Source organism: Hemicordylus capensis, chromosome 1 (genome assembly GCF_027244095.1).
Source record: "Hemicordylus capensis ecotype Gifberg chromosome 1, rHemCap1.1.pri, whole genome shotgun sequence".
Lineage (NCBI taxonomy): Eukaryota > Metazoa > Chordata > Lepidosauria > Squamata > Cordylidae > Hemicordylus > Hemicordylus capensis.
This window is the reverse complement of record NC_069657.1, coordinates 338,109,922-338,125,107: the sequence shown is the minus strand read 5'-3', so window position 1 is coordinate 338,125,107 and position 15,186 is coordinate 338,109,922. Positions and strand designations below refer to the sequence as shown.

Genomic DNA, 15,186 nt, shown 5'->3' with positions numbered 1-15,186 from the left:
CTGGCATAAAGAGATGTGTTGTGTTTGGTGTTTAACCTGTTTGAACCTCTCCTGTCTTCCTTATAAATGGACCCTTAAAGTAACTTAATAAAAATTTCAATTCAAAGAAAACTGGTACTGGAACTTGCCTTTGCCCATTATTATGCTGGTATAAATGTACTATGCCAAGGAGGTGATGGTGCTAGAATGGTTGCCAGCTTCTTTGCCCAGACGTATGGGCAGTTGGTGCTCCTTGTGTGCCTGCCCTGATCTCCCTAAATAGCCTTATGACTACTGTTTCTGTATTAAGCCCCAGACAGTTCAGCTCTGCTTCTCTTAAAGCCATGGTAGCTGTTGTCTAAGAAGCCCCTTTTAAAGCCATCCAAGCTGATGGCCATTACCACATCCCTTGGCAGAGAGTTCCACCAATTAATTATTCACTGTGTGAAAAAGTACTTCCTTTTGTTGGTCCTAAATTTCCTGACACTGAGTTTCATGGGATGACCCTTGGTTCTAGTTTGAGAGAGGGAGCAAATTTTCTCTCTCCCCACACCATGCATATTTTTGTAAACCTCTGACTCCCCTTAGTCACCTTTTTTTCTAAACTAAAAAGCCCCAGATGTTGTAACCTTGCCTCTTATGGAAGGTCCTCCAGGCCCCTGATCGTCTTGGTTGCCCTCTTCTGCACTTTTTCCAGTTCTACAAAGTCCTTCTTAAGATATTATGACCAGAACTGCATGCAGTACTCCAAATGTGGCCTTACCATATTTTGTATAAGGGCAATACAATATTCAGAGTTTTATTTTCAATAATCCCTAGCATGGAATTGGCCTTTTTCATAGTTGCTGCACACTGAGTTGACACTTTCATTGAGCAGTCCACCACAACCCCACCACAACCTCTGCTGGTCAACTTCCGACAGCTCAGACCCCATTAGTGTATATGTGAAGTTAGGGTTTTTGCACCAATATGCCTCACTTTACATTTACTTACACTGAACCACATTTGCCATTTGGTTGCCTATTCAGCTGGTTTGTAGAGATCCTTTTGGACTCTTCACAAATGTGTTTTGGATTTCACTAGTTTAGTGTCATTTGCAAATTTGGCCACCTCATTGCTTACCTTCTAGATCATTTATGATTGAGGTTGATGTCTGTTTTTTCAAAATAAGTAATCTCTATAGTGGTTTTAGGGTTGCAATATTTTCAAGATTTTTAGATCAATACAAGTTGGTGAGGTCTTTTATTACAGTGTTCTCACACTAGATTTCTGCTTTTTCTTTGGTTTGTGGTAATGGTAGATATGAAGTGAGATGGATGCCTTCTAAACTGTTCAGAAAAGTCTTTGATTTGTACAGACACTGTATAACATCTGACTGAGAGAAGAGCTCTAAGCAATGTAGTCTTACTGCCATGTAATTCTCCTGAAAACCATGAGGTATACTTTTTATAACTGTGTTTTCTTTCCTTTAAAAAAACAAACAAACTAGGATCCAGATTCCTTAAAGAAGAGTCAAGGTGTCGGTCCAATCAGAAAAGTTCTCTTGGTTAAAGAAGATCATGAAGGACTGGGCATTTCGATTACAGTAATACGTTTTTGAATTATTTTTCTTTCTGTTCCCAGGATTCAGGGGCTTCGATCCTGACTTCCATGAGTGATGTTCTGCTCATGGATCAGGATTTTCCTTTCTTCCTTCCCCTTCCAACTGCAGCTCACTGCACCCTCTAAAAATGCTCCTCAGGATTGGGAGTAACTCCAGAATATCATGAGGTGTAGTACAGGGAGCTGCAGCAGGAATGGAAAACTGGGAAAAATTAGGACACTTCCCTCCAGCATTCCTTGAAAAGATGTGCACGAATTGACTTTTTCAATTTGAGGTCAAATAAAATCAGCCAGACTCGATTCAAACTTGAATCTGCAAACTCAAATTTGATCAGATTCGATTTGAATTGGTTTAAATTTGATTTGAATTTGAATTGATTTGACCCACCTTTAAAGGTCCAGGGGGCACCAAAGTGGTGTAGTGGGTAGGGCCCCATAGGTGTCACCTACCACTTGCTTGATCTTTAATTATTTTTCTTTCTTTCTTTCTTTTTTAGTTTTTAGCGACTTTGTGTATTTCTGTCATAAGGAATAATCGGTATTTGAAGCAGCCCCATTATCCCCCATGGGTTGTGCTAAGGTGGTCAAAATTAGGTTGGGGAATATGGCACATTGGGTGTTATCTACCCCCACTACCCCCAACTACAAGCCAGTGGAGTACTCAGTCTATTTTTTAGGAATTTTTGAAGTGTTTAGACTCTTTGGTGTGTAATGAATCTTCATAGGGATTCATTATGAGGAAAAGTCATAGCACACCAAAGAGTCTAAACCAGGGTTTCTTAATCTTGGGCCCCCAGATGTTGATGGACTATAACTCCCATCATCCCCAGCCATGTCCATTGTGGCTGGGGATGATGGGAGTTGTAGTCCATTAACATCTGAGGGCCCAAGGTTAAGAAACCCTTGTCTAAACATTTCAAAAATTCCTTTAAAAGACAAACAAACCTGAGTACCCAACTGGCTTGCAGGTTGGAGGTGAACACCTAAGCTGTCCCACCCCCCAACCCACTTTGTACCACCGTGGCACTACTCAAGGGGTGTAATGGGGTCGCTTCGTATCTCCATTATTCTTTGGTGAAGATAAAGGAGCAGTGTTGACTCTGAGTGCGTTTTCATTGCCACTAAATTCTACAATTGACCCTAAAAAAAACTGGCACTAGGGATTGAGGTTGTTGTGCTTAAGCCTTGTCACGGTCACCATTTACATCCTGAGATAAATACATAAAATGTAACACCAAAATGACTATAGGCTTTAAAAAGAGCAGGGGGCAGGGAGAATTCACGGTGACTTAAAGCAAAAATTTAAAACACACAAAAACAAAATAATATATCTAGAAAATAAATGAAGACTACACTAAGTATGACGTATTAACAGCAGCAACAGAACAAAAAATGTACAGATTTTCAGTTAGGGCTGCAATTCTGTACATACACTTGAGAGAAGAGCTAATGAAACCAATGGTACTTACTTCTATGTAGGCATGCATAAAATGGATTGCATTATAAAGTCAAAGACCTTAAACATTCACAATACGCAGCCTGGTAGCCAGAATCAAACTGTCCTTTCAACTTCCCTAGCAGAGATCCCCTGCTGATAAAAAGCAAAGGCAACATTCCTCAGGCCATTTCTTATTGTGAATCTCTCCCAGCCAGTGCTTTAACTCTCCTCTGCTTAAACTGCCTTAATCGAAGCCCAGCGGTTGAGCAGAATAGTGACTGCATGTTTTGCTCCATAACTCCACTTCTGCGGAGACTGGGCAGATTCGTTTTGAGGTCAAATTACTCGAATCAACCAGATTCAAGTTGAATAGATTCAAACTTGAAAGGATTTGCACATCCCTAATTCCTTGTGTGAGCAGAAGTGCCTTTCTCTTGCACAATGGCTGACTCCTATGGATCCAAACCAGGGCATGTTCAGAAAATATGCTTACATTTTATTTTGTATTTCCTGTGTCTCACTAGCTCATAATTATGCATGTTGAAATGCTAATGTTTTGTACTTTTAGAAATAGCACTGCAAGAACTCAAATCTTTCATAATACTTTTGTGAAGACTCCAATGTAAACATTCTATGAATGTTTGCATAAAATACAGAGAATGGAAAATATGTTATTGTTGGATAGCAGCATGAATTAAATATTTTTTTGAAATGTAAGGTGAAGAGCAGATATAGTTGTTGAATATCTTGAAACTGCTGAAACCTCCAACTTCTTGTTGTGATAGGGTGGAAAGGAACATGGAGTTCCCATCCTAATATCTGAAATTCACCCGGGTCAGCCTGCTGATCGATGTGGAGGTCTGCACGTTGGAGATGCCATTCTGGCAGTAAATGGAGTTAATTTGAGAGATGCTAAACACAAAGAAGCTGTAACTATTCTTTCTCAACAGGTAACTATTTATTTATGTATTTGTCACATTACTTTTAGCATACCAAATAATGCTGGATTATTAGTATAAATGATTCTCCAGGAAAGCTTTGTGTGTGTGTGTGTACACACACACTTAGAGGGTCTGAAATAATTTCTCTGCTAGATATTATGCTAGCACGCTGTATCTGTATCTAGCACTCTGCTAGATATTATGCTCCTCTCAGATTATATTCAGTGCTCTGAAATCTTTATTCATCTCTGGATGCTAGGTATGAAAAGCATTCCTAGGTGAAGTTTTGTTGCTCAGCTATTGAAAGTGAAAGCATTATTAGATGAAAATCTTGTGGTCCGTAAATCCTTTATTGCAGTTTCCTAAAATTAATGAATTTCATGCATACATCACACCCAAAAAGCATTTTTTAAAAAGTAAAGGTGAGTAAAAAATTTCATGCATTTTCAGCCTTGGTTCAAAGTTCCTAAAAGGGCCTTCCATATCGTATTTTCAAAGATTCACTAACTGAATATCCTATTTGATCTGTTTTTGCTTTCATGTGTGTTTTTAGATATAGCTTTTATTTCTTACTAGTATTTTTAAGCCCGTTATGATAACGGGCGCTAGCTTTCTATCCCGTCTTTTCTGTCTCTCTCTCTCTCTTTCTGTCTCTTCCCCCCCCCCGTCCCCTCTCTCTTTTTGTTTTTTGTTTTGTTGTTGTTCTCTGTTTTTGTTCTTCCTTATTTTGCTTTTACTTTTTTTGGGGGGGGGGGTGGATGAATAACGGCCAAAATGGCCCATGAGAAGGTGGCCGCCCCCGCCTATCGCCCTCCCGCGCACCCAGCTGCCGGAGCCCACCTTACCCGCTCCAGCCCGAAGGAGAAGAGAGGAACTCGGAAACAGAGCTATTCTCTGTGTTAAGCTGCTGCCTATACTGTCGCAATGGACGCAATAGGCGTCCTTTGCGTCCATAGCGGCAGTTTGAGCAGTGACTTAGCACAGAGAGGAGCTCTGCTCGTGAGCTCCTCTCTTTTCCCTCGGGCTGGAGCGGGTAAGGTGGTCTTCAACAGCTGGGAGGGCGATAGGCGGGGGCGGCGACCTTCTCATGGGCCATTTTGGCCCTTAATCTTTTTTTGGGGGGAGCGGGGAAGGTGATTTTGGGCAGCTGGGAGGGCGGGTGAGCAGGCGGCGGCTGTGAGCGGGCGGGGGCCTCGTTGGCGGCTTTGCCGCCACCTCGCCCAGCTTCATTTTGGGCAGCTGGGAGGGCGGGTGAGCAGGCGGCGGCGACGGCTGTGAGCGGGCGGGGGCCTCGTTGGCGGCTTCGCCGCCACCTCGCCTAGCTTCCCTGTCCCCCGTCTCGGTCTTCCCCCGCCGCCATTGCCCTCGCCTTTTTCAGGGCGGCCGCTTCTGGTTGCCTCGGCCTCCTCTCGCCGTGCCGCAGCTCATGGCTGAGGCGGCGGCTCCGCCGCCGCCTCGGCCACTTTCCCCCGCCGCCACACACCGGCTAATGGCCGCCCGTGGCTTTGGGACACTGGTGTCTGAGGTCCTGTGTCCCTTGGGCTCTTCTGGGCCTGCGCTTCGCGCAGGCCCAGAACAGCCCAGGAAGGCAGGGACGTAGATCCCCAACGTTCCAAAGCCACGGCCACTCACTTAGCCTTTTATTATATAGGATGAGTTTTACTTGTATAGTAGTTAACATAAGAACAGCCCTGCTGGATCAGGAATAAGGCCATCTGGTCCAGCATCCTGTTTCACACAGCGGTCCACTAGATGCCTCTGGGCAACCCACAGGCAAGAAGTATGTGCATGTCCTCTCTCCTGCTGTTGCTCCCCTGCAACTGGTATTGACAGGCATCGTGCCTCTGAGGCTGGAGATGGCCCACAGCCACCAGACTAGCAGCTATTGACAGACATGTCCACCATGAATCTGTTTAAGCCCCTTTTAAAGCCATCCAAGCTGGTGTCCATCACCACATCCCATGGCAAAGAATTCCATAGATTAATTATGCGCCATGTGAAAAAGTACTTCCTCTTGTCGGTCCTACATTTCCTGACCTTCAGTTTCATGAGGTGACCTCTGGTTCTAATTTTGTGAGAGAGGGAGAAAAATTTCTCTCTGTCCACCCTCTCCAATCCATGCATAATTTTATACACCTCGATCATGTCTCCCCATAGTTACCTCTTTTCTAAAATAAAAATTCCTAGATGCTGTAGCCTAGCCTCATAAGGGAGGCACTTCAGGCCTCTGATCATTTTGGTTGCTCTCTTCTGCACCTTTTCCAGTTCCACAATATCTTTCTTAAGATATGGTGACCAAAGCTGTATGCAGTGCTCCAGAGGTAGCCACACCATAGATTTGTATAAGGGCATTATAATATTAGCATTTTGTTTGCAGTCCCCTTCCTAATGATTCCTAGCATGGAATTAGCCTTTTTCACAGCTGCTGTGCACTGAGACGACACTTTCACTGAGCTGTCCACTCAGTTATAACAACTCTCATTGCTTAACATGTTTGAACTTTAATAGTTCTAAAGCTAAAAGACAGGAAAGTGTGGTTCAGTTATCCTGAAGACTGCAGATGGATGAACAGCAGAGTGACAGGCGAGAAGAGGACACCTATTGGGCTAATGAGAACGTCTTGCACTGAGCCTTGTGGCTTGTTCATGGCAGTGCAGAGGAGCATTTAGGACTGTTGTCCACATGCCTGTTTCAGGACTACTGTACTTACTTTGCTGCTGCCGAGGGGAGCAATTTCTTTTGGTTCATTTTTAAGTTTTCAGGTTGTATTTTTGTAACCAACAGTTATAATTGTATAATTAAAAGTGTTAAAATAACTAAATAATAAAAATAAAAATAATTAAAATAATTGTTAAAATAATAGTTAAAATAATTAAAATAATTGTATAATTAAAAGTGATTGCTAAGGGGTTGCATCCAAACCTGCTCACCCTGTCTAGCTCTTGTGTGAGATGTTTGTGTGCTTGTCTATTCCCCTTCACTCCCAGCCCCAAGGTGTGCTCCTGAGGGGTTCTCCATTCCTTGAGAAGATTTTCAGGTGGTGCAGAGACTGGAGGAGAAAGGGGAAATCAGCAAAAAATTGCACTCCAGCCTTTGCATGAGTGCTGGATTTCCCAAGTGTTAACTGTTTTCCACTTAATTCTAAGTGGGGTTTGGATACAACTAAAAATAAGGAACAGTATATGCTCGCATTCCTACATTCTTTACTGCCTATGGTAAAATTTCACCACATCTAGCTATGTGGGCATTAACCTTTCATGCTGTTATAATACTTACAGTCCCTTGGTTCCAAGGAATTTCACTGTTATAGATTATATTAGAATAAGCTGTTTGACTATTACAGCTTCAGTTTTAACCGAAGTGCTTTGAGCTTAATGTAAGAGACTGAGTTGTAGGTGAGGGTGCAGAAGGGTTGCCTCATACAACCAGTGTTTTAGGCTGAAGTTGGCATGGTGGGTCTTTATGAGTGGAGGTGAGATGGTCTTGAGGTAGCAAGCAGGAATTATTCCCTTTCCTAAACAAGGCCTGCTTTGATTTAAGAACATAAGAACAGCCCTTCACACATGTTCACATGTGAGAATTGTTGTTTTGATTTCCACACTGGATTATGTTGCTTGAAAGAAATAACATGAGCTTCACTTTGTATTCTAGAGAGGGGAAATTGAATTTGAAGTTGTGTATGTTGCTCCCGAAGTAGACTCGGATGATGAAAATGTAGAATATGAAGATGAGAGTGGGCATCGTTATCGTTTGTATCTTGATGAACTGGAGGAAGGTGGAAATTCTGCTTCCTGTAGAAAAGATGGAAGTGGAGATGGCAAATCAGTACAAGGTAAAGTCTTTTTAAATGTAATTAACTCTTGGAAAGAACTGAGGTGGATTGTATCCCATTTAAGAAGGAAACAAGAAGTTTTGGTAAGAAGTAATCTGCCTATTTTCCTTTCACTATAAACTTAATTTATAGTGAAATTATACTATAGACGATAATTACTGTCTTCACATGTTAGCCCACTTCTACCTTAGAAATTCATGTGTCCACCATCTTGAACTGGGGTGGATGACATAATCACAAACTATGTTTTTGAGGTGTCCCTGTGTGTCCCTACAACTGCACCAAATTTGGTTCAAATTGGTTAATGCATTGCAAAGTTGATGGGATAGACATGCGTGCGCACAGAGACAGAGAGAGACAGCATGAGCTAGGTGATCACATAAGTTTACTTTCCTTAAGGTAAGTAGACTAAAAATCATAAAAATCTGTTTTCAGTATTCTTCCACTCTTATGTTCCAGGTCAGGCACTTAACTTCATTAAATCAGGTTAAGTGCCCTGTGGTTGTTCATCTACCACCCCCTTGTAATCTTGTTTTAAAACTGCACTTTATGCTAATATGGATATATTGGGTCTATATCCAATTTATGAGCCAACTCGTATTGCATGGGATGGGAAACTGAAAGTAGTATGTTTTTATGATACTAGGGATCAAAGAGGTCACACTGAATGCTGTTGTAGTAATATAATGCTTAGGCCTGGTACTGTTCTTTCTGTTTCTTGTGAGAAAGGAGGATAGAGGCTGAACATGCAATATCTTTTCTACATTCGTGATGTTGCATACATTATAAAGCAGTGATGTACCCCAGTGCTTTTACTCCTTCCCATAAAACACTGAACCTTAAATAAGGTGTTAATGTTTTATGTTGCAATTGGTGTCATGCTTAATGGTTTTTAAAGTATATGAATAACTTGGAGTACTTGTTACTCCTAAACTGGACAGATACAGTTCATTTGTAGTATGTTTGGGATACTATTTATCCCCAAATGGTCTGTAGAGATACTGAGAAAAATAACAACTTCTATGTTCAGCCTCTGTGCTCCTTTCTCACAAGAAATGGAAGGAACAGGTTCTGGGCTAAATATCTATAGACCTAAAGAGTAAATTGATTATTATGACAGAATTTTGTGGGGTCTCTTTGACCCCTAGTACTACAATTGCGTTCTAGGCAGGCAGCCCTCGTTACTGGATAATGTTCATTTCGCTTCCTCAAAATGAACATTATCCAGCAGCGAGGGCTGCCTGGAAATAAGCCTTGGGGAGCTTCTGGCGGTGGCCCCCACCAGCCCCCAATTTATTTATTTTTGAGGCGGGGAAAGTGATTTTTATTAGTGATGCCTCACGGAGCGTACCCAACGCCTTGTGGACCGCCCCCAGTCCTCAGACAGACAGTTGAGAAACACTGGGATAAATAATATTACACTGTTTTAAACAAACTTACAAAGGGGATGTTAGATGAAAGACCACAGCCACCCTTAATCTCATTAATGTTGAGTCTGACCTAGAACAAGGAGTTGCAGAACACTGAAAACAAATTATGATTCCCCCCCCCGCCACTTCTCAAATGGGTTAAGATTCACCCCAATTCCTTCAGAGGCTTAAGATAAAATTAAAGCAATGCCTTGATATGTATCTTCTAAAAATTGCTTTCATTTCATAACTTGTTTAGAAAATTTGTTCAAAATGCATCTTGGATTTGTGTCTCGATTGTCTTTTCCAGTGAGCTTAGGATGCTCTATCTTGTGATAGACCACCACTTGTGCCCCCCCCCCATCACAAAACATGTTGTTACATATGGCTGCCATGGATCATTATTTTGTTTTTCCATAATGTTCATCTAAATAAAAGGATTGATACAGCACAATGTTCAAATCTGGCTGTCCCCAGTTCCCTCCCACAGCAGGGGAGTATTTTTGTATAGCCTATGTGCTTCCTTGTTATGTCTTAGTAGCAGTGGGATTTTCTAAATTTTGTGAGGTTTCACAAGGCCCTCTTTGCCAGTTTGAAGATCTTGCCACTTAGAGGGGGCACAGCTTCCAATGCTTGCAAAGCAGTTTTGGGAAATAAGGGCAGGAACAAGAGAGAAAGAAGGGAAGCCGACTGGTTCCTAAGCCCCTGAATGTTCTGTCCAAGCTCCTTGTCAGGGAGGAGAGCTCGTCTTGTGGTAGTGAGCATGAATTGTCCTCTTTCCTAAGCAAGGCCAACCTTGGCTTGCATTTGGAATGGTGACTACATGTGAGTGTTATATTTCCTTAGGTGATGGGGCCATAGCTTGGTGGAAGAGCATCTCCATGCAGAAGGTCCTAGGTTCACTCCCTGGCATCTCCAGGTAGGGCTGGGAGAGACTCCTGCCTGAAACCTTGGAGAGCCTCTGCCAGTCAGTGTAGAGTAGACAGTATGAGCTAGATGGATGGTCTGACAGTATAAGGTAGCTTCCTATGTTCTTCCTCAACCCTTTGTATATACATAGCCCCTCTCAAAGTGTAGTTGCTTCCTCATGAAGCAGTCTCCCGTTTGCCAGCAAAAATGTAGATTGGGCCTGTTATCTGTAAATCTTAGAATGTATTAATTTTTCCCCCCTTTCTTGTAGTGTTTGATAAGAAAGCAAGTATTGATGGTCATGAAAATGGAGACCTAGGGAATTCAATTGAACCTGAAGAGACTGTATCTAAAATTGCTCAGTCTGCTGAGAGCCTAGCCTAAAAACAAACAAAAAGTCAACCCCCAAATCATCAGTGTTTCAAGACGGGTTGTGTAGATTGTTCTACGTTCTAAATGCCGCCGTAAGTTTAAAAGGAGGACTATTAAAAGGTAAAGAGAAGCTGTGTTACTATTGCCTGAAAAAGATTGTTCTGTTAGTTACCTCAGGGCTTCATTGTGAGCAGATTTAAATGTGTAAATCTCTTTTTTCCTAAGAAGTTGCATGTCAAATGCATTTCCTTTGAAATTATAAGCACCAAAGCATGTTGATTCCAAAGGCTTTTTAAAATTCAACGTGGGGTTTTGTTTGTGATAAAAGGTATGGAATGATGCAGAAAAAAGACAGTATTCTGGTTTCTCAGACAATTCGAATAAGGAGAAAATTGACATTTCACTAGCTATTTGCTAGTGAAATAGCCTTCAACTGTCACATATAAGGAGAACATGAATTACCACTAGTATGTTCCTAATTGCTGTTAGGTAGTTTAAGTGCATCTTGTAAAAAAGATGAATAATAAAAAGTCATTTCAGGTATTTCCCTTTATAAAAAATAAGCTTTGCTTTCAAACATACACATGCAAAACTCAAGCTGTTATGATAAGAAGTTTAATCTCTGAATTGGATCTCAGTGGTCCATTTATTCATGAGATCTTTTCAGCACTATTGCATTATTTAATGCAGTATACCTATTCTGTTAATCTGTTTCTTGCCAATCAATGCTGGATTTGAAATATTTCCCAAGGTTATTAAACAAAATACTGTTACTTATTTTTAAATGCAAAATAAGTGTAAATTTGGCCGGATGGAATTATGTCTGCCCTTGAGTATGGTATGTTGGCCTCAACTGGTGTCATTGGGTAGTTGCCATTCTGTCAGAGTTAAGATGGATTCAGATAGCTGTTCTCCTACTGCACAGTGTGTATTATAGTCATCACACAGCATCATCTGTATGAGCCTGGTTGTTTGAAGAGAATCAGTACTTGGGACTCCAAGACTTGTGACAATCTGCAAAGATCTGGCTCATTCAAAGCATGTACATCATACACGGTGTCTCTTCCAACAACTTGGTTTCACATATATCCTGTCCATGTTATGGTGACTGTGGAGGTGCTGTGCATTGGGGCAGAAATGTCTGTTCCCCCTGAATGCATAATTTTACATTTTTAGCAAGTTCTTTATAAGCATGATTTTATGAGGTGTGCTGAGTATGGCAATTTGTCCTTTTCTCTTAGCATCCTCTGTGAGAGCAGCAGATTCTTATGAGTCTTTTAGCATGGCAGAATTTTAGTTTTTGGGTGCACACTGTGACATTGGATCTCAGGCTCAGTGCTCATCTGATTGCTTCAGCATGTGTTCAGAGTAGCTTGTTCTATCTGTTTTTTGAAGATTTCTGGCAGTGTGGTGAGACTAGTTGAAGTGATTGACCACTCACAGGATATTCAATGCTTTGAACTCCTCCACAATGGCTCTTAACACATGAAGTGCCAGATGTCAGTTGGCTCTGGACATGTAGTTAGCCAAGTGCTACCACTCTTGAGAAAGTTGCGTATAGTAGCTCTTGGCTCCTCATGTGACAGGAGCCTATAGGTCACAAACACTCAGTGCAGTTAGAGCTCTTATGGTAGTGATGATGATTTTAAACCATAAATTCAGTGCTTGCTGTGCCCTTAGTAATGTACGCCATGCTATGTGAAGAGAGTCATGTGTACTGAAAGGTGAGTGTATCCTGTATTTTGCTAAGAGATACTCAGAACTATGCAGGATCAGGCACAAAATCTGTTGCAGTATAGCTGCCCTAGTAATTTACAGAACTATATTTTTGTTTTAAAAACAAGTATCCAAAAGTTGTATAATGGATATACAACTGAAGACCCAAGGCATTTTTAGAATACATCGATATTAAGGATGGCTGTCTTGGCTGGGTTCTTTTACTGTTTGTTTGTGTGTTGGTATGTATAGATATTTTATAAATTTATACAATATATAGATTTATAAAATATATTCTTAGTAGAACGCACACTCTCCATATACAAACAGTTAACTATGTAATAACTTTTATTATGATAGGATAAAGCATGAAATGCCTGTTTTCCATTCACTGTTCTGCAGGCCATTAAACTGTAATGTGTAAAGATGTATTTTGAGAGTGAAAATAATGTAAAATGACATCTTTGTAAGTGTTTTTCTAGAATGTACATAAATTGAGAAAAAGTCAAAGGCCTTTAGAGTAATGTCAGTTAACCTAATGTTTAATGTTTAAAACTTTGTGTTGTAAAACACAGCTAAACTTGTCTCTCCTAGGTGCACTATATATATGTTTATAGAGATCTTTAAAATGTAAATACTTTATGCAAAGATTTTGCTATTTATAAATTCTTTAACTGTTGTTCATAAAATAATTTTTGTGTCATTCTACTCATTTGCTCAGAGAACTGTTTTTATTTGCAGTAATTTTTAATAGCTGCTCCTTTAATATTGTACATTACAGTAATCTTACCTATACTGCTTCCCAGCAAAACTGAGTATTTGAAGCAACCAATGGATTCAGAAAGAACTCATTGCCCATTACTCATGACTGCATCTTGGCCTGATGCTGTTAATCTGTGCATGACATTTTTGATGTATTTTTGCAAACAAATATTCACTGTTTAATGTCTTTTCCAGGTATCTTTTTTTAAAAAATGCTGTAGGACATGTAAAATCATTCTTGTATGTTGTTTGCATCAAGTCGTTTGTGAGAAAGGGTAGTCTCCCAGTGGGATTTGCATAGGAGCACAATACTCTTTATTTACACAGCTCCTGTTTGTGGGGGCATGTGCTGAAGAAGTGTCTGATGCTTCTTTGAAAAATAATAATAAACCTTTTGGTTCTCTCTCTATTTGACACTAATTCTTAAGATATTGCATTTTAATCTGTTGAAAGAAGTTGTATTCCAGGAATTCTACATATGGATTATGTGTCACTCTTTGCTCTCATCTCAAAAGCTTGTTCTCTTCCACTTGATAAACTTTTGTTCCTTCAAAAACACAGAAGTCACTTCTTCTGCATTGTCACCATGGCATTTGAAGAACTGCACCAGTTAGCAAAATTGAGCCCCTGTTGAAAACTGTCGGTACCACTCAGTTCTCCATGTAACAGTGTTGCTGTAATCAAATCATTGGCTTATAATCGGCATTGACAAATAGCAGCAGAGAGGCCCTTTCCTCCAGCATACCCTCTACTATTGCTTTCACTGGAAAGCCCTGAGCTAAGCTTTTGCTATGTTTCTCTGATGCTACTGTGAATGAATCGGATTGCAATGCAACTTGATAAAACCACACATACCTGTCATATATGCCTGCTAGACTGGCAATAGTGCTATGTTGGTTTTTCTCAGTCATGCTTTGTAACATGTGTCTGTTTCTCCTTTGCCAATAATGGAAATACTTGTTTTACTGCTTCTAAAGATTGAATGAATTAGAGTTGAGGAGCTTCCAGGAAAACTCAGTATTCTTTTTTCAATATTATGGAGTGTATCATAAAACAAGTTTTAACATATATGTTAAATATATTTCCCGGTGACCATTACATTATTTATGGAATTCCATGCAGTTTTTAAGATTGGCAGAAGCTAATTGAGACCATTGCAACATTGGAAAACTAGATTTCAGATGTCTGATATAAACAACTAAATGTTGATGAAAAGTGATCCTGAATCTGGAGTTGGCATTTCATATAATAGAAATGCATTTTCTCCATTTCAGTTATTTGTGTTTTGCTCAAAGCTTGTCATAGACATTCTAAAGGACATGTATGTTGTTAAATATCCAGATCTTGTTTGTATAATCCTTGCAAATAATTTTCTGTTTTATGTTGGTCTCAGACTTGCAGGAGATGTAATAATTTTGCAGCATAATTGAGTTTGATATATATTTTTAATTAGCCTATAAATAAAGAAGGTTGCATCACTATGGTTTGAACAGTTTAATTTACAACAAATATTTTGGCATTCCTTTTTGTTCATAATACTTTATAGCAGCTTCTAGTACAGAAATCTACAAAGAACCCCCTGGCCTTACAAAGGTGAACTCTGATTAAGTGTTCTCATATGTAATTTAATACATTGCTTAGGATGGAACTGGATAATTGCTTTTTGGCAGGATATGAAAAAAAAACTGGGCTGTCAGACAAATTCAGTATTCTTGTTTGCTGTCTAAATCACCCTACCATGCTTGATGGTGCCATTGAAATAGACTTTCTGGTAGAAGTTGCTGTCTAAAATTGAAGTTCCTTTTGTAGACAGCATCGTGCCAATAATCCATGTTCACTTGCAACTATAATCTCTTAAAACCAACTGAGCACTTCTGGAAAATACCATGCATGCAGCAAATCTGTGTGATAAGGGCACATTCTTGGCTGCTGCAGAACTGTGGAATTCACTTTACTTCAACGGTTTCTAGTCGGAGGGCTGTGGGCCACCTCCAGCCTCAAAGGCAGGATGCCTCTGAGTACCAGTTGCAGGGGAGTAACAGCAGGAGAGAGGCATGCCCTCAACTCCTGCCTGTGGCTTCCAGTGGCATCTGGTGGGCCACTGTGCGAAACAGGATGCTGGACTAGATGGGCCTTGGGCCTGATCCAGCAGGGCTGTTCTTATGTTCAAGATTACCAAATCGCAGCCTTGGAGGTGCTACACATTTTTCTTATTTGAGCTGGCTT

At 40.5% G+C, this 15,186-nt stretch overlaps 1 protein-coding gene across 2 annotated transcripts in view; it reads left to right on the top strand.

Moving 5' to 3' along the window:
- Nucleotides 1-14,441, top strand: part of GOPC (golgi associated PDZ and coiled-coil motif containing) — a 37,255-nt gene extending 22,814 nt beyond the window's left edge. For both annotated transcript variants that reach the window (XM_053278411.1, XM_053278486.1), the window contains 4 exons: nt 1,469-1,564; nt 3,805-3,969; nt 7,612-7,792; nt 10,382-14,441. In XM_053278411.1, the coding sequence (XP_053134386.1) occupies nt 1,469-1,564; nt 3,805-3,969; nt 7,612-7,792; nt 10,382-10,494 (555 nt within the window). In that variant the 3' untranslated portion in view covers nt 10,495-14,441. The remainder of the gene's footprint in view (nt 1-1,468; nt 1,565-3,804; nt 3,970-7,611; nt 7,793-10,381) is intronic.
- The last annotated feature ends 745 nt before the right edge of the window (nt 14,442-15,186 follow it).